Source organism: Arachis stenosperma, chromosome 9, assembly GCF_014773155.1.
Source record: "Arachis stenosperma cultivar V10309 chromosome 9, arast.V10309.gnm1.PFL2, whole genome shotgun sequence".
Lineage (NCBI taxonomy): Eukaryota > Viridiplantae > Streptophyta > Magnoliopsida > Fabales > Fabaceae > Arachis > Arachis stenosperma.
The window spans coordinates 127073032-127095685 of NC_080385.1; the positions used below are offsets into that span (position 1 = coordinate 127073032).

The window sequence follows — 22654 nt, forward strand, 5'->3', positions numbered from 1 at the left end:
ACTGATGAGGATCTTCCAATGGAAGTCCATGGAACTTGCAATTCTGTTGCAGTAGAGAAACTAATTGAGGCTTAAGCTCAAAGTTGTTTGCTCCAATGGCAGGGATAGAGATGCTTCTCCCATAGAAGTCGGGAGTAGGTGCAGTAAAGTCACCCAGCACCTTCCTTGCATTGTTGGCATTGTTGTTATTTTCGGCTGCCATGGGTTCTTCTTCTTTGAAGATTTCTGTTAGGTCCTCTACAGAAAGTTGTGCCTTAGCTTCTCTTAGTTTTCGCTTCAAGGTCCTTTCAGGTTCAGAGTCAGCTTCAATAAGAATGCCTTTGTCTTTGTTCCTGCTCATATGAAAGAGAAGAGAACAAGAAAATATGGAATCCTCTATGTCACAGTATAGAGATTCCTTGAGGTGTCAGAGGAACAGAAAAATAGAAGAAAGAGGTAGAAGAATTCGAACTTAGTGAGATAGAGTTCGAATTGTGCATTGAGGAGGAGTGTTACTCCATAAATAGAAGGATGTGAGAAGAGGGGAAGAAATTTTCGAAAATTAATTAAAAAAAACATTTTTTTTAAAACATTTTGAAAAATTGATTGATAATTTTCGAAAACTAAAAGTGAGAAAGAAATCAAGTGATTTTTGAAAAAGATTTTGCAATTAGAAATTAAAAGGATATGATTGAAAACTATTTTGAAAAAGATGTGATTAAAAAGATTTGATTGAAAAGTTATGGTTTTAAAAAGATATGATTGAAAAGATATGATTTGAAAACAATTTAAAAAGATTTGATTTTAAAAATTAATGACTTGCCTAACAAGAAAAGATATGATTCAAACATTAAACCTTTCTCAACAGAAAAGGCAACATACTTGAATTGTTCAATCAAATCATTAATTGTTAGCAAGTATCTTTGAAAAAGGAGAGAAATTGATTTTGAAAACATTTGATTGAAAAGATTTGATTTGAAAAAGATTTGATTTTGAAAAACTTTGAAAACTTGAAAAAAAATTGCATTAAAAACAGAATCTTCCCTCTTGTGCCATCCTGGCGTTAAACGCCCAGAATGGTGCACATTCTGGCGTTTAACGCCCAATGCTCTACCTTTTTGGGCGTTAAACGCCCAACCAGGCACCCTGGCTGGCGTTTAAACGCCAGTCTGTCCTTCTTCACTGGGCGTTTTGAACGCCCAGCTTTTTCTGTGTAATTCCTCTGCTGCATGTTCTGAATCTTCAGTTCCCTGTACTATTGACTTGAAAATAGAACCAAGATCAAATAAACAATGCATGTAAGACACCAAACTTAAAATTAGACACTAGACTCAAACAAGAAACATAAAATATTTTTGGTTTTTTATGATTTTGTAATTTTTTTGTGCTTTTTTCGAAAATTAAGTGGAAAAGAAAATAAAGGTATCAAAATTCTTAATGAGAATTCCAGGAATCATGCAATGTTAGTCTAAAGCTTCAGTCTAAAGGAATTAGACATGAATAGCCAAGCTTCAACAAGACACTGCATTCAAGAGCTAAATTGATGAGAATCAATCAGCTTTGGTGATGATAAGAACATCACCTTGAAACACTAGAATTCATTCTTAAGAACTCTGAAAAATACCTAATCTAAGCAACAAGATGAACCGTCAGTTGTCCATACTCGAAACAATCCCCGGCAACGGCGCCAAAAACTTGGTGCACGAGATTGTGATCATCAATGGCGCCATCAACATGGTACGCTCATTGCAATCTCAACTCTTTATCACAACTCCGCACAACTAACCAGCAAGTGCACTGGGTCGTCCAAGTAATACCTTACGTGAGTAAGGGTCGATCCCACGGAGATTGTTGGTATGAAGCAAGCTATGGTCACCTTGTAAATCTTAGTCAGGCAGACTCAGATGGTTATAGATGAAATATGAATAAAAGATAAAGATAGAGATACTTATGCAATTCATTGGTAAGAACTTCAGATAAGCGAATGGAGATGCTTTGTCCCTTCCGTCTCTCTGCTTTCCTACTGTCTTCATCCAATCCTTCTTACTCCTTTCCATGGCAAGCTGTATGCAAGGGTTTCACCGTTGTCAGTGGCTACCTCCCATCCTCTTAGTGGAAATGTTCAACGCACCCTGTCACGGCACGGCTATCCATCTGTCGGTTCTCAATCAGGCCGGAATAGAATCCAGTGATTCTTTTGCGTCTGTCACTAACGCCCCGCCCTCAGGAGTTTGAAGCTCGTCACAGTCATTCAATCATTGAATCCTACTCAGAATACCACAGACAAGGTTTAGACCTTCTGGATTCTCTTGAATACCGCCATCAGTTCTAGCTTATACCACGAAGATTCCGGTTAAAGAATCCAAGAGATATCCACCCAATCTAAGGTAGAACGGAGGTGGTTGTCAGGCACACGTTCATAGGTGAGAATGATGATGAGTGTCACGGATCATCACATTCATCAAGTTGAAGAACAAGTGATATCTTAGAACAAGAACAAGCGGAATTGAATAGAAGAACAATAGTAATTGCATTAATACTCGAGGTACAGCAGAGCTCCACACCTTAATCTATGGTGTGTAGAAACTCCACCGTTGAAAATACATAAGAACAAGGTCTAGGCATGGCCGTGAGGCCAGCCTCCCAAAGAGGGTTCAATCATAAAAACATGATCAAAAGATGATCTAGAGATCTAAAGTGATCAAAAGATGATCTAGAGATCTAAAGTGATCAAAAGATGAGAATACAATAGAAAAAGGTCCTATTTATAGGGAACTAGTAGCTTAAGAATTACAAAGATGAGTAAATGACATAAAAATCCACTTCCGGGCCCACTTGGTGTGTGCTTGGGCTGAGCATTGAAGCATTTTCGTGTAGAGACTCTTCTTGGAGTTAAACGCCAGCTTTTGTGCCAGTTTGGGCGTTTAACTCCCACTTAGGTGCCAGTTCCGGCGTTTAACGCTGGGAATTCTGAAGGTGACTTTAAACGCCGGTTTGGGCCATCAAATCTTGGGCAAAGTATGGACTATCATATATTGCTGGAAAGCCCAGGATGTCTACTTTCCAACGCCGTTGAGAGCGCGCCAATTGGGCTTCTGTAGCTCCAGAAAATCCACTTCGAGTGCAGGGAAGTCAGAATCCAACAGCATCTGCAGTCCTTTTCAGTCTCTGAATCAGATTTTTGCTCAGGTCCCTCAATTTCAGCCAGAAAATACCTGAAATCACAGAAAAACACACAAACTCATAGAAAAGTCCAGAAGAGTGAATTTTAACTAAAAACTAATAAAAATATACTAAAAACTAACTAAATCCTACTAGAAACATACTGAAAACAATGCCAAAAAACGTATAAATTATCCGCTCATCAGCCGGGCACTGTGAAAGCCCCGGATGAGCTCACCCCCGAAATATTCACCAGTGAGGGTGATGTATATGGATCATGTTTATGATCAAATTTATGATGAGTATAACTCGAGTTGGGGATGCACGACAGAGGGACAGTCCAATGGTTAGCTACCAGGACTTGTCGGGTTAGCTCTATAACCGACAAGATGATATCATCAGCCACTAGGGACAGGCATTCATCATATGCATACTATATGAATTGTTTGAGTTTGCCTATTTTGACTGCATATTACTTGCTAATTGTCTAACTGCCTTAATTGCTCCTACTTGCATATTTCTTGTTTGATATATTTGTGTTTGCTACATTATACTCCTGCTGGTGGATGGGAGGTTTGAAGGAATTGGAAAGGGAAGTATTAGTTAGACTGAAGAATCTTTAGTCAGATGCCCTTATATGGTTTAGCTTATTTATAAGCTTTGATATTATCTGGAGGAAGTTCTAGGATTGCCTTCGGCTTTCCTCTATTATTATGTATTATATATGTGGAAGCTGTTACCATGCTGGGGACCTCTGGTTCTCACCCATGCGGATTTTGTGGTTTTCATATGCAGGACGTGAGGTGTCCCGCTGAGGCATGCTGGAGACTTCTAGATTTGCGAAGATCCTTTGTTCTCGGGGCTATGTTTTGGTTTATATGTTTTGCTTAGATACTTTTATCTCCATTGAATAATACAAACTATGATGACTCCTCTTATGGGAGATTTTGGAGAATAGGTCTTATGTATTTGTGTCCCTTGGGGTTTCTTTTGGGGTTTTTCCTTATTTTATTATATGTATATATTGCTATGCTCGGACCGGTTATCTTCGCAGCCGGATCTTGAGTCTTGATATTCCTATTTTTGACACTCCTTTGTATATATATAATCTCGCGTTGGTTTACCCTTGTTCGTTACATTATCGATCGGAGTGTTGCGCTTTTGAGTTGCGATTTTTGTTTACCCCTTTTTCTACAAAGGCTCCTAGTTATAATCAATCATTCATACTACTATACGTGCTAAATTTTTATTCTAGAGGTCGTAATACCTTGCCATCTCTGAATTATGACTTAAGCATAAGACTCTGTATGGTAGGGTGTTACAAGTCAGCATTTGAGGCACCTTCAAGATCATCATCATCCTCATCTAAATCTGCCAAGAAAAATTCAAAACATAAGCTACCCTAAACATTTTCCAAATAAATCAATAAACATATAACCCTAAGGAAATAAACATACCAGAGTCAGAGCTTTGTTCATCTTCAGAACCGTCATAGCTAGAGTCATCAGTGTATAACTTTTTTATCCCCTATTTTGGTCTTAAGAAGCCTATGCTTCTCTCTGACCTCACTTCTTGCACTACTTTTTCTATTGTCACTGTCACTATCATTGTCACTGCTATACAGATTGTCTCCTAGAACTTTGGGAGGCCTATACAGTTCATCTTTAGCACTCTCATATGAGTCATGAAAGTCACACTCATCTTCCTGGATGGGAGCTTTTTTCACATGTCATCCAGATCTAGTGAGTCTACAACCACTGCTACTTTCTTTATTCTTATTACCTTGTAAGTTCTTAGCTATTTGAGATGATGTATTGGATTGAGGTGGAACTGTATTGCCCTGATGGGTGGTCTTTTTAGGCTGAAAGTGGGGTTTGATGGGCTGCAAGGGAGCCTTCATGGGTTGAGATGTAGTCTTGATGGGCTTATGGGCTAGTTTAGTGGCCTGAGAATTGGACTTCATAGTTAGTTTGTTGGGCTGAGAATTGGGCTGTGAGATTGGTTTAGTGGGCTAAAAGATTTGTTTCTTAAACTGAGGGTGCATTGTAATGGGCATCTTGGCAGGTTGAAAATGACACTTCTTAGCTTGGGAAGAATTCTTCTGCTTGCTTCTTTCTGCTTTCACATTGACTACATCCTCCTCCATGTTGTCTATCGTACATGGCTGTGAAATACAGTTCTCAAAGTATAGATTAATCAAATGTTGGTTTCTCCTACAATCCTTGCACATTGCAAGTAAATCTGCATCTGTGACTAAGCTTCTCAACCCGGATGAAAGGGGAACTCAAGGAGCTTTCCACCAACAATTTCCAGCTTTCAATGTATCTCAACTCCTTATAATAACCCCTTACAAAGAACACATCAAGTGTGTCTCCTTCAACACCCATCAAGACTTCTGTATTGTCAGGTTCATATATCATGTCTCCATCAACACACTATTTAAACAATCCACAATGGTAAAACACAAATGTTATGGGAGGACCTTCCATCTACAATAACAGAGACGAAAATACCATTAGCAAACACACTTACACTAGCTATTCTCAATCATAAGAAAACATACCCTAAATCCAAAATGAACATGCAACAAACGAAAAGAACCATCCTTAAAATGAAACACCCTTAACTAAAAATCATCACAAAGCTAGTAAAAGCAAAGCATTCTAACATACTCAAATGATATAAAAACAGTCACACAAATCCATAGTCACCCCAAACCCTACCCTAAATCAGAGGAACACATACAGCACACCACTAGGAAGACATTACGCCATAGAATAACTCAAAAATCATGAAAAAGGTTTCATCCTTACCTCTAACCGTCGCGATGGCTTCCTCCACTATCAATGTTGCTCCAGGAGATGACCAACTATGTATTTCGTAGCGATACCTCTTCTGTTTTAATCATCAAACAACACTAACGAAGATTGATGGCGTGGTTCAAATATCGGGTGAAAGGCTTAGGGCATAGCCTGAGGAAGACGATACATTTTGGAGCAAAACAGAGAGAGATGGTTGTTATGAGAGGGAGTGAGGCTTTGCAACGTTTTGAATCTCTTCTGGGTACTAAACGACGACGCATCAAGGCTTGGAGGCCATTCAATCAAAACTGCTTCATTTTGTTTGTATCCACGCTGGCAGTTAACGGAACATATCAGCGAACGTTAGCCACCTCAGTGCAGGAGATGACAGAAGGATGAACATAAACATGTCTGTTATCTTTCGGGGACGACTTTGATTAACTTTATCTTTCAAGGATGAAAATAGAGATCAAGATATCTTTAAGGGACGATTTTGACTATTAACTCAATTACAGAAGGATAGAATGATATGAGATTAAGAGGGTATTTTCGTAATTCCAACACAGAGGTAGAATGGTAATTTTGCCAAGTTCAATGATCTGATTACTAGAAGAATTACATTGTGCCAACCTCGTATATCAAGAAGACTAAGAGTTTACCTCAAGTGAAATTACATCAACTTGGAGTGCAACGAATATGATTTTCCTCAAGTTACTTGGAGTGCAAGCAATCATGATAAGTTTTCTAAATCAAAACCGCTTCTAGCTAAGTTCATCACATTTAATTCAGATTTCAAAATTACTTGAAATTCTAGTTGATTTTTATTAGACTTCTTATCTTTTGTTTAAATTTGAAGTAAGATAGTTTAGATTTAAATTTGACTTGTTTTTGGCCTTGTCAAATGATTTGATTTGATTTGATTTGTCTAGTGTTATTTTTAGGAGTTTAAAATTTAAAAAAAAAAAATCTTATCTAATCTATATAGGGTTAAGTACAATTTTGGTCCCTATGATTTTTGGCCAAATATCAAAATCGTCCCTAACTTTTTTTTTGCATTCAAAATCGTCCTTAATATTGAGGTTTTTTTAAAGTCATCCTTTCCTAATTTAAAAAAAAAAACCCTTCTTTTTCCCATTTATCATCATTCTCGGTTTTCAAATTTTTCTCTGTTTTTCCAATCCTTCATCATTCCTACTCTCATCTAACCGTACACATCCCCAAAGTGGAAAAAATTGAGGAAATACGAGTTTAAAGTGAAGAGAAAAAAAAAAGAAGGCATCTTTGTTGTGTTGTTTGTTATGAGAGAAGCATGGGATCCTTGGATGAGTAAAGTGTGGCCAATTTAGAGAAAGCAAAGACCAATTTGAGCAGTGTAAAGATAGAATCAGAAGGATCTTTTAGGATTTAGAGCTCAAGATTTGAGATCATTGTCTAGATAAAAGCGATGGTACCGGTGATGTCTCCGACGGCAGCGAGGTCTTTCGCAGCTTTGCTCTAGTTTTATGGTGGGTGTTGGATTTTTTCTTTTGATTTTGCTTCCTTCCAACCTAATTGTGCACTTAATTTGTTACTTTTTTTACTTTTTTTTCTAAATATTTTTTGTGGTTTATTCAATGTGAGTATTAAGAAATCAAGAATGGATGGTGTCCTGCTTTACTCCAAACTCAAAATAAATATCATACCATTGCATTTAGTTATGACGAGAGTTGAGAAGATGAGATTGAAAAAACCGAAAAAATTGAAAAAATGAGAATGATGGTGAGTGGGAAGAAGAAAGGTATTTTGTCAAAAAATTCGAAAATGATGATTTTAAAATAAAATTTAACGATAAAAACAATTTTAAACAATTTTAAACACAAAAAAAAAACTTAGAAATGATTTTAAACAATTTTATTGTATTTAAATAAATAATGAACTAGAAGGTGATAAGTCTAAGTAAACTATTTATATATTTGTATATTAATGTTTTGACAAAAATTTTATATTTATTCTTTATATATAATTTTGATAACGCAAATTATAATTTATAAATTATAAATAGACAATATATATAAGTGATAAATTTTTAATATATAATAAGTTATAATTTACTTATATAGAATTGTATATTATGTTCATAATTAGAAGTGATAAGTTTAAGTAAACTATTTATATATTTATATCTTAATGTTTTGACAAAATTTTATAGTTATTTTTTTATATATGATTTTGATAATAGACCCAAATTATAATTTGCAGATTATAAATAAACAATATATATAATTGATAAATTTTTAATATATAAGTTATACTTTATTTATATGAAATTGTATATTACGTTTATGTTATTTGAGACAACTCATAAATTTTTAATGTGTTGAGTTTAAACTTTAATATTCGTTAATAAATTAAATAATAAATTGAGTTTAATTTTTGTGAATTAAGTTTAAATTTAGCGTACACTACAAGAAAAATACCCATTCAGCCACACTTTTTTTAAGCTACATTTGAAAAGCGTAGCTTATTCATAGAATAGGCTACGCTTTTCTCCGTGTTGCCTTTTTATAAGAGAAAAGGATACATAAATGCGGCATCATTTAAAAAGCGTAGCCTTAGGTATTATAGAAATCACTTATAAAGCGTAGCCTTATGTTGATATCTATAAATACAATTTTCATACCAAAGGAAACGCTTTTAAAGAGTAGCATATTTGTTAAGTTTTAGGTAGGCTTTAAAAACGCTGCCTATTGTAAAAATGCCAAATACACATGTATAGGACACTTAGTGAATTTTTTTTGTTTCTTTTTATTTCTTCTCATCATCGAAGCCCTGCACCCTATCTTCGTCATTCCTTCTTTCCTACCAGAGCACCAAATAACAAAACCCTAGCCGCTTCTTCAATCTCCCCGTCATTGTGCCCTCCTTCATCGTGCACCACTGTCACTGTCTCACTCATCTGCTCATCGTTCTTAGTCGTGCTCTGCGGCCGTTCATCCATCTCGCAGCTCTTCCTTGTAAGGTTGTGAAAACCCTAGCCTCCACCGCCATCAATCTCACCGTCGCCGCTCGTCGCGCTCAAGATCGCCACTAGGTTCGTCGTTCTCGAGGTCCCTCGATCCCTCGTTCACCAATGTTTGCTTTTCAGTCCTGTTTCGCAAGTTCTTCGCCGTCGTCCTTCGCCGTGTTTGTCGCCAGCTCGCCGTCTTCGAAGGTCCATGCTCTGTTCGTGGCTCACTGTAATAGTGTAATGACATTGTTCAGTTTTTTGCTCTGTTCCTAAGGGTTATTGATCTTTGAATTATTCTTGAATGATTTATGTTTTCAATTTTTCATTCATTGATTAATTGATTGTTGATTAGCTCTTACTGCTGTTTGTGATTATTAATTGTAAATATGCTGCTGTGCTGCTGTTCTTTGTGCTTTTGTGACTTAATTGTGATTATATTGTGCTGTTTGTGATTATTTCATCCTATATTATTGTTAGTTAACTGGTTTTAATTTTGTTCCTGGGGTTTGAGTTTCTTCTCCAAACTCTCCGGTTGCCTTTGCTCCCTCTGTCTTGGTCCAGAGATTCCGTTTATATCTGTGGCCTGTGGGTTATATTTAATTATTTATAATTATATACCTTTTTTTAGATATCGTTCATTCACTACTTCTTTAGCTCATCAGATCTCCACTAACACTATTGCCTATCATAGGTCTTATCTTTCTTTTTTACAATATAAATACTAAAATAGATGTTATTACTTATATCAAGGGGTTGGTTTGCTTTTCTAAATATGGCCTAAGAAACAATATCTTTTACTTTTCCTCCAATTTTTCATCTTTCAATAGGAAGATTTGATAGAAAATACAATAGTAGGAAGTAGCCATTTTCATAGAAATATAGAGGATCTGTATTTGTTTTAGTCTTCTGGTTTTTTCCCTGTCAATATATTGTTCCAGTAGATATGATATTTGCAGATATATATAATGTAATTTATGTAGTGAATTGGCACCTTGAAAATTATTTTCATATAAATGACTAAATGTGTTCTTTGGATTTAGAATATGGCATCTGCCTTTGGACCTATTGAGTTGTCAAATCAGTTTAAGATTGTGCTTGTCCGTAACTCCACATATAGATTAAATTAAATCTTCTGATCCACTTTTCATGCAATTGTTTCTTTGAGCATAAATAACAAAAACATGCTTGAAAAGGATAAAAAGAGGGATACCATGCCCACATATTTTGACTTGATGTGTATTAAATTTTTATACTTCTTGAAACTTGAAATTAATTTACCGGTTTCAGGGGATATTTCTTTTAATAATTTCTTTGAAGGTAGTTTTGCTCTGTTTGCATGACTGCCCTCCGTTTCATTAAAAAGACAATAACACTGAATTGTTTCAACATTTTTAATATTATTGTGGTTTTTCTCTTGATCAAACGGATAGAACTGCAATGTTAGATGAAATAATTGATCTGCATTTGTTTATTTCAGATACTGCACTTATTTAATTGATCTGCCCTGTTTCTATCCAAGGAACAAGCTTTTGCCTTCTTCGATTTCGCCTGCTGCTCTTCTGTCCTGTGCTATCCGGTTCTGTCCTAATTTCCACCTTATTGTGGTTTATTGGCTAAGATAGAGTACTGTTTAGAATCTTTACATGTATGGTTGGCTAATGACTTTTATTAGAAGATACTTATGTATGTAAGATATGTTTTTTTATAGAATATTAGTAGTAAATTCTAAGTGATATTATGGTTATTTTGATATGGCTATGCATACTTTAGTGTGAGATGTATGAATATTTACAATTAACTTTATTTTAGTACTTTTGGATCATTATTATAAATATATTTTGGTTAGAGATAATTTTTATTATTTAAAGAAATTATTTAGTATAACTGTGTATTTATTTTTATTTTATAATATTCAACTCATTTAAATAAAAACGTAGAATTATTATATATGTAATCATATTAACTATTATGTTGTATTAATAATTATTAGATATATATATATATATATATATATATATATATATATATATATATACAGAGAGAGAGAGAGAGAGAGAGAGAGAGAGAGAAAATAAGACCTAAGGCTACACTTATATACAGTAGCTATAGTATACAAAAAAAAAGGGACCTAAGGCTACACTTATAAAAAGTAGCCATGGTATATAATGTGGCTACGCTTTACAGGTGATGCAGTAGCGTTGAAAAGCGTAGCCTATTCTGACAAAAATGGAAGCTGAAAAGCGTAGCCTTTGGTCCTGGACAGCATCACTTGAAAAGCGTAGCCTATTCCCAAACGCCAAAAGCGTAGCCCTTGGTGCAGAAAAGCGTAGCCTTTGAGAATAGGCAACGGCCGAATAGGAATCACCCCAAAAAGCGTAGCCGTAGCCTAAAAAGCGTAACCGTAGCCTAAGGCATCATTTTTTTTCACTTTTGGCTACACTTTTCAAGTGTACCTGAATGGGTGTTTTTCTTGTAGTGGTAACTCAACTCACCTTGACTTATTTTCCTCTCTAGGAATAAGGTATTTGAAAAGAGAAATGTTAAGTGATGAATGATATTTTTTCTTGTATTTACCATATAATTGAGGTATTATTAGCCATTTTTTTTTTACCATGAGGCATGAGTTGACCCTAATATTTCCATTGTGAAGCGTTACTTGTTTTGGATTCGCAATCTCTCACATTTTGCGTAGATATGAAGATATTTATTTTTATTTATTTAAATAATTTTTTTTTCTACTACCGAAATATTTGCTATCAAATACAAAATATGATAATTAATGTCTTTTTGCTTATTTATAAATCTTTAAATGGATAAGACAGTTATTCGGATTAAATTCTTTTATAGTGAGAATGCATGTAACGTTTTGATTATTCTTGAATCAATGTAGTAAGATATAACAAGCTAAATAATGATTAAATTTTTATCAAGCTCTTTTAAAATAACGATGTTAATAACTTGAGAATGTAAAACCTATTCACCTTTCAATTACAGTAAAATTTAGGATAATTTATTTTAATAAATTAACTCTCCTCTATTCTCCACATTTTAAAAAGCTATCTTAATGTTTTAAGTTGTATTTTTATGTTCGATTTACCCAAACATTTGTACTCAATTAAATTAATAAGATTCGAATTGTAAGCAAATGGATTTTCCGTGTAAATCAAAGCTAATAACTTTGAATTAAATAATCACACTAAATCGAAACAAAAAAATTCGATTTTCAATTGCAAGTAAATCGAATCCATTCAATTCGATTTATAATGTTACTAGCCTTTTAGGTAAAACAAACCCTTTAAAATCGATGTAGTATGTATGGCACTATATGATTAAATTGAAGATAATTAATTCGATTTATAGAGTACTGACAAAAAAATTATACAATAATACTTATATTAAAATAAAATTTAAAAATAATTGCATATAATTAAAGTTAACTAAAAAATTAAATTTGATTTTGATTAACAAAAAATTTAGTTTACGTTAATAAAATTAATTATTAACTGATTATAAACCGAATTGAATAAATTCGATTTAGCAAAACAGGTAGTAAATCGAATCTAAATGATTCGAATTAGGTGATAAACAAAGTTTAATGAAAATCGAATCAAATTAATTCGATTTAGATATGAATTTAAATAAAATCTAATAGATTTGATTTATCGGTGAACTTGGATTTACACATGTAACCAGCATTAGAGTAAATCGAATGTAATTGTTTCTATTTACAAAGCAGGGAGGTATATAACAACAAACTGCTATACGAAATTTTGTAGAAGAGTGAGATTCACAATGGCTAGTGATGAGAGTTTTGTAGCTCTTGTGCACTATAGAGGGTCCATTGAGAAGAAAGTGCGATCAAGAATTAAGTTCACTGACAAGAACCCACTGAGTATTTTTCTCAAACCTTCGACAAGTTTCGCTGAGTTTAAGAGTACTATACTCCAGAGACTAGGACTGCATGGCGTGAAACGGGTGGAGAAGTTGTTCTATCGAATTCCAATTTTTGTGTTACGCGATGATGTGAAGTATGATTCATTCATTATTAGCAGTGACGAAGATATGCAGGTGCTATTTCATTGTCACCGTCAGTTTCCTGAGGTGAGGACTTCGGAGTTGTTGGCGAAACTTGTGGATGTGGCATCTAGTTCTGGAGGCTCGAACAGGAATACGCACTCCACAGGACATGTAGCCAGCTCTAGTGCATTGCCTGTTGGATTATCGTCAGTAGTGCCGGTGATTGCACCCGAGCCAGACTTAGTGGCTTCACCATCGTTTGCCGTCAATCTGAATCGAAGTTGTGACACATTAGTTGGCGAGGCTGGACTGTTGGGAGACGGTGATTTCGCGGCGCACAGTTCTCCTCCGTGTGTTCCGGTATTTGGAGAGGTTGGAGCACTCGAAGGGGTTGAGGATGCATTGCAGGATGATGATGATGATGATGATGTAGAGCCCACAATGATTGCTGCGGATGATAGCGAGGAGGAGACACCACGGACGACTCCACCTGTCGATGGGGGAGCATCTAGTTTAGGTACTAATCAGTATCCCCTCCCCCACTTCTCTGCTCTGGACTTGGATGCCATGGCACCTCAGAAAGCTCCCTCTGTATCTGTTGGCTTCGGGGCAAGAGACTCGCAAAATACAGGAGGTGTATATGAGTTTCAGGTCGGCCAACAGTTTCAGGATAAGGAGGAAGTCATGCTTAGCGTGAAGACCTATAGTATTCGTCGCAGGGTTGAGTACAAGGTATTGGAGTCGGATCACCGCAAGTACTATGGCAAGTGCAAGGAGTTCGGGAGCGGGCACGTATGGCTAATCCGGGTTAGCCTCCGCCAGCGCAAGGAATTTGGGAGGTAAAACGGTACAATGGTCCTCATACTTGTCTAGCCACATCGATCTCTAGTGACCACAGAAAACTTGATTATCATGTCATATCGGCTTTCATTATGTCCCTGATCAGAGCTGATGCTGCCATGTCGATTAAGGTACTGCAGAATGCCACAGAGGCACAGATAAGTTTCCATAAATAAGTTTTCGTACATAACTAATATAGAAATACATAAATAAGTTTCCATACATAACTAATGCAGAAATACATAAATAAGCTTCCATACATAACTAATACAGAAACACATAAAACATGTGACGAATCCGCTAAGTCCTCATATGAGATGTGAACCGGTGAAGCAGCGCCGAGGTCGTCTGACCTGCCGGTCTCTATGTGCCAGGGGGACCTCATCACCACCCCTGTCATTGTCACTGTCCAAGTCATCGTTCCCTCCTTGGGGATCTGCATCTGGTGTGACAGCATGTGATGTAGACGGACCGGCCTATGATGAACTGGGCCCCGCGAAAGCAGACGGGGGAGTCCTACCCAGCACCAACGTGTCGTCGATCGGTCCAGATGGAGGCTCGTTTAGCTCGACACCTCTATGATCACCTGAGCCCCCAGCGTTCCCGACCCCACCTCCACTGCCATGACCATCATCGGGTCCTCTGTCATCCCCGTCCCCACCTCCCCTTGGACCCTCGTCCCCCCACTGCCGTGACCATCCAATCTGCCACCGCCAGGGCGGGCACGGCCTCGTCCACCACCTCTGAGTCCACCTCGTCCACGAGGCCTCCCAAATCTCCTCCCACTTCCCCTCCCCTCCATGACATCAATGGCCTCTTCCAACCATATCCACTCACGCTGGCTAGATCGAGTCCCAACACACTGCCTCCTAGCGACCCTACGGTTGTACAGAACATCAGGTAACTGGTCCATGTCCGGCGTCATCCGGGGCCTCGCTCAATTGCCTGAGCTGGTATCACAGCTACCCTAGGGTCACCTAGGACGAGCTCAGGCGATAAAAAGCTCCTGCCATGCTGATACCACCAATCAAGGTACTTATGAGAAGGTCTTGGATTAGGTACGATATCAAATTGTACACGTGTTGCGTCCTATTTGACCAATGAATGTGCTAACTTTGCAGTATCAACAGAAACCAACGATCTCCACCCCTCCCATCCTTTGACATAAGAAAATCTATGTTCAGGGCAGCACGTGGTTGACCCTGAACCCAACCAAACTGAGAAAGTACACGATCTACCAGATGCCACTCAATGACAGCGAAATAGATCAACGCTGTCGCAACCCTCCACAAAGTCATATGTCGTGGCTCCAAGATCTCAGGATGTACCACCTGTACGACCTCCGCCAGGCTATATGGCATCCATAGAAACTGTGTATTCAAGTTCAAATTGTTAGTCAACATAAACTAAAAAAGATTAAAATACAACTTGAACATGAAAATACTCACATCCCCCGGCTGGAGCAAATCAATCCTCAGTCTCTAATTTGCGACACGAGGCCCCTTGTCGCTCAAGCTCGGCTGATAACCTCCCCATCTGATAACCACAACAATTAGCTAACAATAATTATAAATGCTAAATAAATAGAAAATAGTTCGCATGGCTAAATGGAGACTATCTCGAGGCCAATGGCCAATGGAAAACATCATATCCGTCTGGCCGGAATCCAGAGAACCTCCAAAAGATCCATGACTGTAGCAGCTGCAGTGGACCAACCAACTTGACGATATTTCTGTTCGCCACACTGTACATGCACCTGTATAGCCATGACAACGCAACGAAACCCAACTGTACTGACTCATGTCCTCCAACCTAGCGACATATGGCAGCCATCGGATGTGGAGGCGGGTAACTGACTTGTCCCCAAACAGCTGTGTCGATAGGAGCATCATGATGTACGCACGGGCGTAGCTCCTAACCGTCTCATCATCTGCCCCCTGTGGAAGCTTACTAAACGTCTCCTCAAACCATATGCACTTTACTGTGAAATTGTCGATGCAGTTCGTAGGAGGCAACACCCCGAGCAGCTCCTCAAACCAGACCCATGGTGGTCAGCCACCCTCTATAAACTGTGAAAAGTCTGTCAGGCATCCGCTAACATACTGACCATCTGTAGGGTTATCGTGTACTCCCCAAACGGCATTTGGAATGTATGCGTCTCAGGGTGCTATCTCTCTACGAAGGCACTGACCAACGGCTCATCGAACCGAAACCAACTCTCGTTCAATCTAGCAAGATGGTACAGACCAGCCATCTGCAAGTAAGGAATGATCCTATCATCCAACATCATACCGTGCTGCTGTCTCATGCTGCTGATGCATTGTAACACCCTAATTAGCCTAAGCCTTATCTCGCGTTGTAAAGTAAAGGTTAATCAAGGGTTACGACAGTTCTAAGGTTATACATATCTTATATAGAAGAAATTAATAATATCTAGAAGCCTGATGAAGAATATAACTCAAAATATAGATTTCAAAAGCGCAAAACGTACTAACAAAGCTATTAACTTTAAAGCATAAGAAACATGTATAGAATAACAAAACACCATAGTATAATAGTATAATATCATAAGAAGCTAGCCACGACTCGCGGAGTTTAAGTCGACTAGCCAGATACAGAGCATATATGAAACCAGATACTAAAAACTGCTTATACAAGTTTTGTTCTCTCAAACACAAGCCTCTAGGCGAAACAAAATACAAAAGTGAGAGACATGTTCAAAATACATCAAAGGCTCAAAAGAAATATCCGGATCCTCCACTTCTGTCACCAACTAGACAACTCACCAAGGTGGGTTGCGATCTGCATCTAAAAAACACAACAGAAATATGGTACAGTATGGTAATAGTTCCCAGTGATGTAAGATATAAGACTCCGGGACGCCAAAGGCAATCCTAGACTCCATATCCATCACAAGAATTCATACTTAAAGCATACTAAACCAAAACAGCATGATATGTAATTCCTTAATACAACTTAAGCCGTAGTACCATAACAGGGTAATCTATCTTAGGAAATTTCTACTCTAATCAAACTCCGCTGTCCCACAGCTTTGACCAACCGATCCGCCATGCGATCCCATCGCCACTGTCTTCCAAACCTCCTCCGCTCCGGCAAAGCACAAGTATATACAATACAAGTAAAACACAAGTAGAAGCATATACAGCAATTAATACAAGTAGCAATTAAACATTTTTAACAAATAGGGAGAAGCAATATCAAGTCGGCAAAGCATACAAACAGATAGAAAATGCATATGATGAATGTCTGTCCTACTGGCTGTGATATCACATTGTCGGTTCAACTGCCAACCCGACACATCTCCAGGGAGATGTTGCCCTTCGGATTCATGGTGTGGGAACCCTCGAGATATAGTGCTCGGATCACTATCCAGGGTTTTGCGCCTGTACGCTCTGATGATCCGAAGGGATGCGAGCGGGATCTATTGCCACCGACCTCACATCTAAGCGCAAGCAGGACGAACCACTGCCCCTTACACCACCGCCGCTACCTCGACAGGCGGAATCCAACATCGGCCCCTGCCGGGCACATAGCGTCTCAAAATCTCAATAAAAAAGTGGTATAGTGATTTTCAAAACGTTTATAGCATAAGATGGATCCATCACTTCATTCAGAGTCCTCGACTCTTTTCAACCACTGTTCCTTCACATTTTAGTTCCTTGATTTCGCATCTCATTCATCAACCATTCATCACGCATCATCAAGCCTTCCCTAAAACAACAGAAACCTAGTGCTCCGTTTGTTAACTTTTTCCAAATAATAGTGTCTAAAACCCTTAAACCATTTCCCATGTTTGAGCACCCAAAAAAAATATGTCCCAAAGTCTTAAAAAGGTGTTATAAAAGCTTACAACCTCGTCAGAAAGCTGAAATAGTTGAAAACAAAGCAAAATTTGAGAAAAGGGCGTGTACGTCTGCACAAGGGTGTGCGTGTGCACGCCTAGAAAATTTTTAAATGTGTGCGTACACACAGGGGTGTGTGGTGTGGTAGATTTACAACCCACAAACTAACCGGCAAGTGCACTGGGTCGTACCAAGTAATACCTCATATGAGTAAGGGTCGATCCCACGAGGATTGATGGATCAAGCAACAATGGTTGGTTAAACCACTTAGTTAGGCAAATAGAAAAGAGTGTTGGATGTTCAAAGAGTATTAAACAGTAAATTCAGAAAATTGAAGACAGGTATGTAAATAAGTTGAGAACCAAATATGGGAGAAAATAGTTAAGGCTTCAGAGTTATCTATTTTCCTGATTGATTTTTCTTATTGACTATTTTAATCATGCAAAATTTAATTCATGGCAAACTATATGTGACTAGACCCTAAGTTCTTAGACCTTTCTAGTCTCCTCTAAAATTCATTAACTGCCAATTTCTTGGTCAATTAATTCCAATTAGAGGGTGATAATCAAATTCTAGTTTATATGCCACAAGAATCCTAGTTATCCAAAAATAAGGGGATTATATGTCACGTATCCTGTTAAATACAAACAATTAGAAATTCAGGATAATATGTTTTCAAACTGTTGTTCAAGTAAAGAGCTTTACCAAGTTATACAAGAACTCAATTAGAACATGGATCATACTTCCGTTCCACCCAAATTCATAAAATAAAGAACGAAAATAATTATTGAAATATAAATCAAAACATGAATTAAAACAGAAAAATAATAGTATCAATCCATACAATAGATAGAGCTCCTAACCTTAACAATGGACGTTCAGTTGCTCATGGTTCAGAGAAGAAAACTAGGATTCTCCTAAACTCTAGAGTACAGATTGATATAGAATTCCCTCATGGAATCCCCCGGAATCCCCAATAGAAGAAAAGTCTCTCCTTTTTATAACTAATCCTAACTCAAAATCTAATTTCTAAAATTAAAATAATATCTTTTCCTATTTTAAAATCAAATTTGAATTTAAATCAGAATTAATTATAGCAATCAGCAAGTCTTCAATTGATGGATGGGGACCACTTGATTCGTTCACTCTGCAGCCTCTGATCTGTGCTTTTTAGGCTGAAAACTGGGTCAAAAACAGCCCAGAAATCACCTTTAGCGTTTTCTACATTTTCTACATGTGGCGCATGTCACGCGTACATGTCGATGATCTTCTTTGCGTGTCACGCGTACGCGTCAGGTACGTGCACGCGTCGCTGAGCCAATCGCCAAATCACACGCACGCGTCAGGTACGCGCACGCGTCGCTGTACAAATCTCTAATTCACGCGCACGCGTAGCTCCTCGTTGGTTTTCTCCTTTAATTCTTGTGCTGGAGAAACTCCATCAAGTCTAGCTGAATACTACCTAAAATAAACAAAAATTGTACAAGACTCAAACTAGTATCCATAATGGCTAAAAGATAATTAATTCTTGATTAAATTCAACAATTTAAGTGCAAATTCACTAGGAAAAGATAGGAAAGATGCTCACGCATCACAACACCAAACTTGAATTGTTGCTTGTCCTCAAGCAACCAAACTAATATAGGCTAAGGATGTGAATTTGCATGAGAATGAGAGTTCGATTAAGCTCATGTGCCTTCTTAAAATGGGGTTTATTCATTGTAATTTTGAACAATTTTGGCATCTCACTCTCGTTTGAATCAGAGGAATGTCAGTGTCATTCGGAATTAGAATCCGGATCATATTATGAATTCTCTGATCTTTATACTTCAGTTTAATCCTTGAACACAGCATAATTTTCTTTTATTTATTTTTCTTTGGTGCTTTGCACCTTGAGCCTAGCCGTGACTTTAAATGTTTTGTCTCAAGGGTTACTTGACACAGAAACACCACAAGTACTTAACTGGGGAATTTCTTTTAAGTTCTGATTTTTCTTTTAGTTACCCCCAGACAGTGGTGCTCAAAGCCTTTGGCATACTCTGTTAAACGCATTTGGTCTCGACTCTGAGTGTTCTGTCTCAAGGATTATTTGATACAAAAAACACCACCAGCATATGACTAGTGAAACAACTCTCTGAGCTTTTAATCATGTCTGACCTCATTAGTCATTGATGCTTAGAGCCTTGGACCTTGCTTTTTCTTTTGCTGTTTCTTTTGCTTCAAGGATTAAATTTTTGTTTGTTTCAGAGAAGTCATAATAATTCTCTAAATTCCTGTTCCTTATACATCAACATTCTTTAATTCAAATTCAAATATGCACTGTTCATGTCATGCATTCAAAATCACAAATAATACCACCACATTTAAGTAAATAAGACTACTCTTAAATATAACTCAATTTCTCATGCAATACATCACTTCTTTATTTGAATTTAAGCTTTAGTGAGAAATACATGAGACAAATTTTTTTAACTAAAAGTACTAAAGATCATGCAAGCAATCAAAGCAACAGAAAACAGAAGACAACACAATAAGAACGGGAGAGAAATAGAATGAAAGGAACTCAACCACCTCAATTATACTGGTGGTCATCTCATTCCTTCATGAAGCACATTCATCTCCCTTTGGTGCTAGACAGAAAAGCTATAAGTGAAGCATCAACACCAAACTTAAAGGTTTGCTTGTCCTTAAGCAAAGAAGAACTGCAAACAGAGAGGGATATAAAAGCAATCAATATGATGAAAGAATGATAAAAAGATAAAAGAACAAGAGAGACTTAGGATTTAGGAGGGGATGATTTGAAATCAGGCACTGAGGTGGTTTAATTGGGCGTCGCATGCGACGCGTACACGTGAGGCACGCATATGCGTGGATCGCACGAACCTCAAGCGACACGTACGCGTCAGGGATGCGTATGCGTGGACGGCCAGAATGGGAAAACGACGCGAACGCGTCAGGGACGCTTCCGCGTGGTGGGGCTTGTGCGCACAGCATAGTTCCAGCCCCACACCAACATAACTTTCTGGCCAAAACACCTATTACGCCGATTTCACTCATCCACGCATGCGCGTGCTTGACGCGCACGCGTCATGGACGCGTACGCGTGATCCAATTTGTGCGCAAGGCACACTTCCTTCGCCCCTCCCGCGCAACTCTCTGTTCACTTTTATTTTTCACACACACACATATGACACATACGCGTCAGTGACGCTTGCGCGTTGTGTGCTCTTTTTTTTTTGAAGTGTCCGGTTCCTGTTCAAAAATAGCTGCATGATCAGAAAAATAGTGAAAACTCAATAAAAATCAAATAAGTAAGAAAACTACTACTATGAAAAACAACTAAGAATGAAAAGGAACGATCATACCACGGTGGGTTGTCTCCCACCAAGCACTTTTAGTTAAAGTCCTTAAGTTTGACATGTGTTGAGCTTCTTGTCATGGTGGCTTGTGCTTGTACTAATCCAGGAATCTCTACCAATGTTTGTAATTCCAATGGCCACCGGGATTCCAAGCTAGGCGCAAAACGCCTTCGAGCAAGTTGAAGCAAGTGACAAGGCCCCAAGAGTGTTGATTGTGGGAATGAATTCCAGAGTCCCAAACCTTGCTTTTACACCCGTCTTCTTGTGGATCACCATTGTTCCCACCGGGTGGCAAGCAATCTGAATTCTCATAGAGACATCCAAACAACCTTCTAGACCCATTCAATTGAGCTCTACACCAATCCTTGCACTTTAATTTGGAGCATGCAACCATATTGAACCTTGCTTGACAACTCTTGCCACTAACTATCTTCCTCTTACTCTTAATGTCACAAAGAGCTCTAAGTTGACCATCCGTCTCCAGTAGCCCATATTCAAGTGGGAACGTAAAGGTTAAGGATAGAAATTTTACCCACTTGAATGTTGTATTGGATGGTGATGGCTTTGGAAGAGGTCTTGCAAGCTCCACTCCCTTGTGTTCTTCTTTGAATTCTTCTACCTCTTTGCAAGCTTCCTCAATTTCAACCTCTTTCTCTTGGTAGTTTTGTTCTAATTCAATCTCTTCTTCATTGCTTACCAAGGGCATGGGAGGTTGTGCATCTTCCTCTTCTTCCATATGTGAGGGTGGAAAGTTCTTTAATTCACTGGAGTATAAACTCCTTTGATTGGTTTCCTCACTTTCTTCTATAGGATCTTGCATTGTATCTCTTGGGAAGCAATTTGCTTGTTCCTCTTCCTGGTTCTTGATTATCGTATACACATAATTCTCTACATTTTTGACACTCATCTTTATATCATGTATGAATTCTTTCATGAGAAGCTCAAGATCTGATGGTATTTGAGATGAATAAGGAGATGGTGGCTCTTGATATGCATAAGAAGGAGATGATGGTTCTTGATAAGTGTAAAAAGAGGATGGTTCTTAGTATGAATAGGGAGATGGTGGCTGTTGATATGGGTAAAAGGATGATGGTTCTTGATATGGATAGAGAGGTGGTGGTTCTTGGTATGAATATGGAGATGGTGGTTCTTGATATAAATATGGAGGTGGTGGCTCTTGATAGTTGGAACATGGAGCATTGAGGTTTCTTTGGTTTTGACTTTGCCAACCAAAATTTGGATAGTTCCTCCATTCACCATAATATGAATCACTACTTGGGTGTGAGTAGTAACCCATGTGATCTCTCTCCATTATTTTTCCTTAGCACAAAACACAAAAAAGGATTAAAGCACCATGTGGTAAACAAGAAAGCAAAGAAGAAAGAACAGAATTCTAAGAATTAAAATAAAACTAACTAGGAAACACCAAACTTAATTTCTGAAATTAAGAAAAATATTGGTGCTATTTATTTATTTAAATTTTTTTGAATTTTTTTATAAAATTTAAATAAAATTAAAACTAAAACGTCTAATCTAAGCAATCAAACAACTAATAGTTGTTAATCACAGTCAATCCACAGAAACTGCGCCAAAAACTTGGTGTGGTAGATTTACAACCCACAAACTAACCGGCAAGTGCACCGAGTC

The 22654-nt window shown here is 37.8% G+C and overlaps 1 protein-coding gene across 1 annotated transcript; it reads left to right on the top strand.

Annotated features, from left to right (window-relative positions):
* Nucleotides 1–12720: 12720 nt before the first annotated feature.
* Nucleotides 12721–13788, top strand: LOC130949916 (uncharacterized). Its single transcript, XM_057878515.1, has one exon. It carries the CDS (start codon nucleotides 12721–12723, stop codon nucleotides 13786–13788), a length of 1068 nt encoding a protein of 355 aa, XP_057734498.1.
* Nucleotides 13789–22654: the final 8866 nt, after the last annotated feature.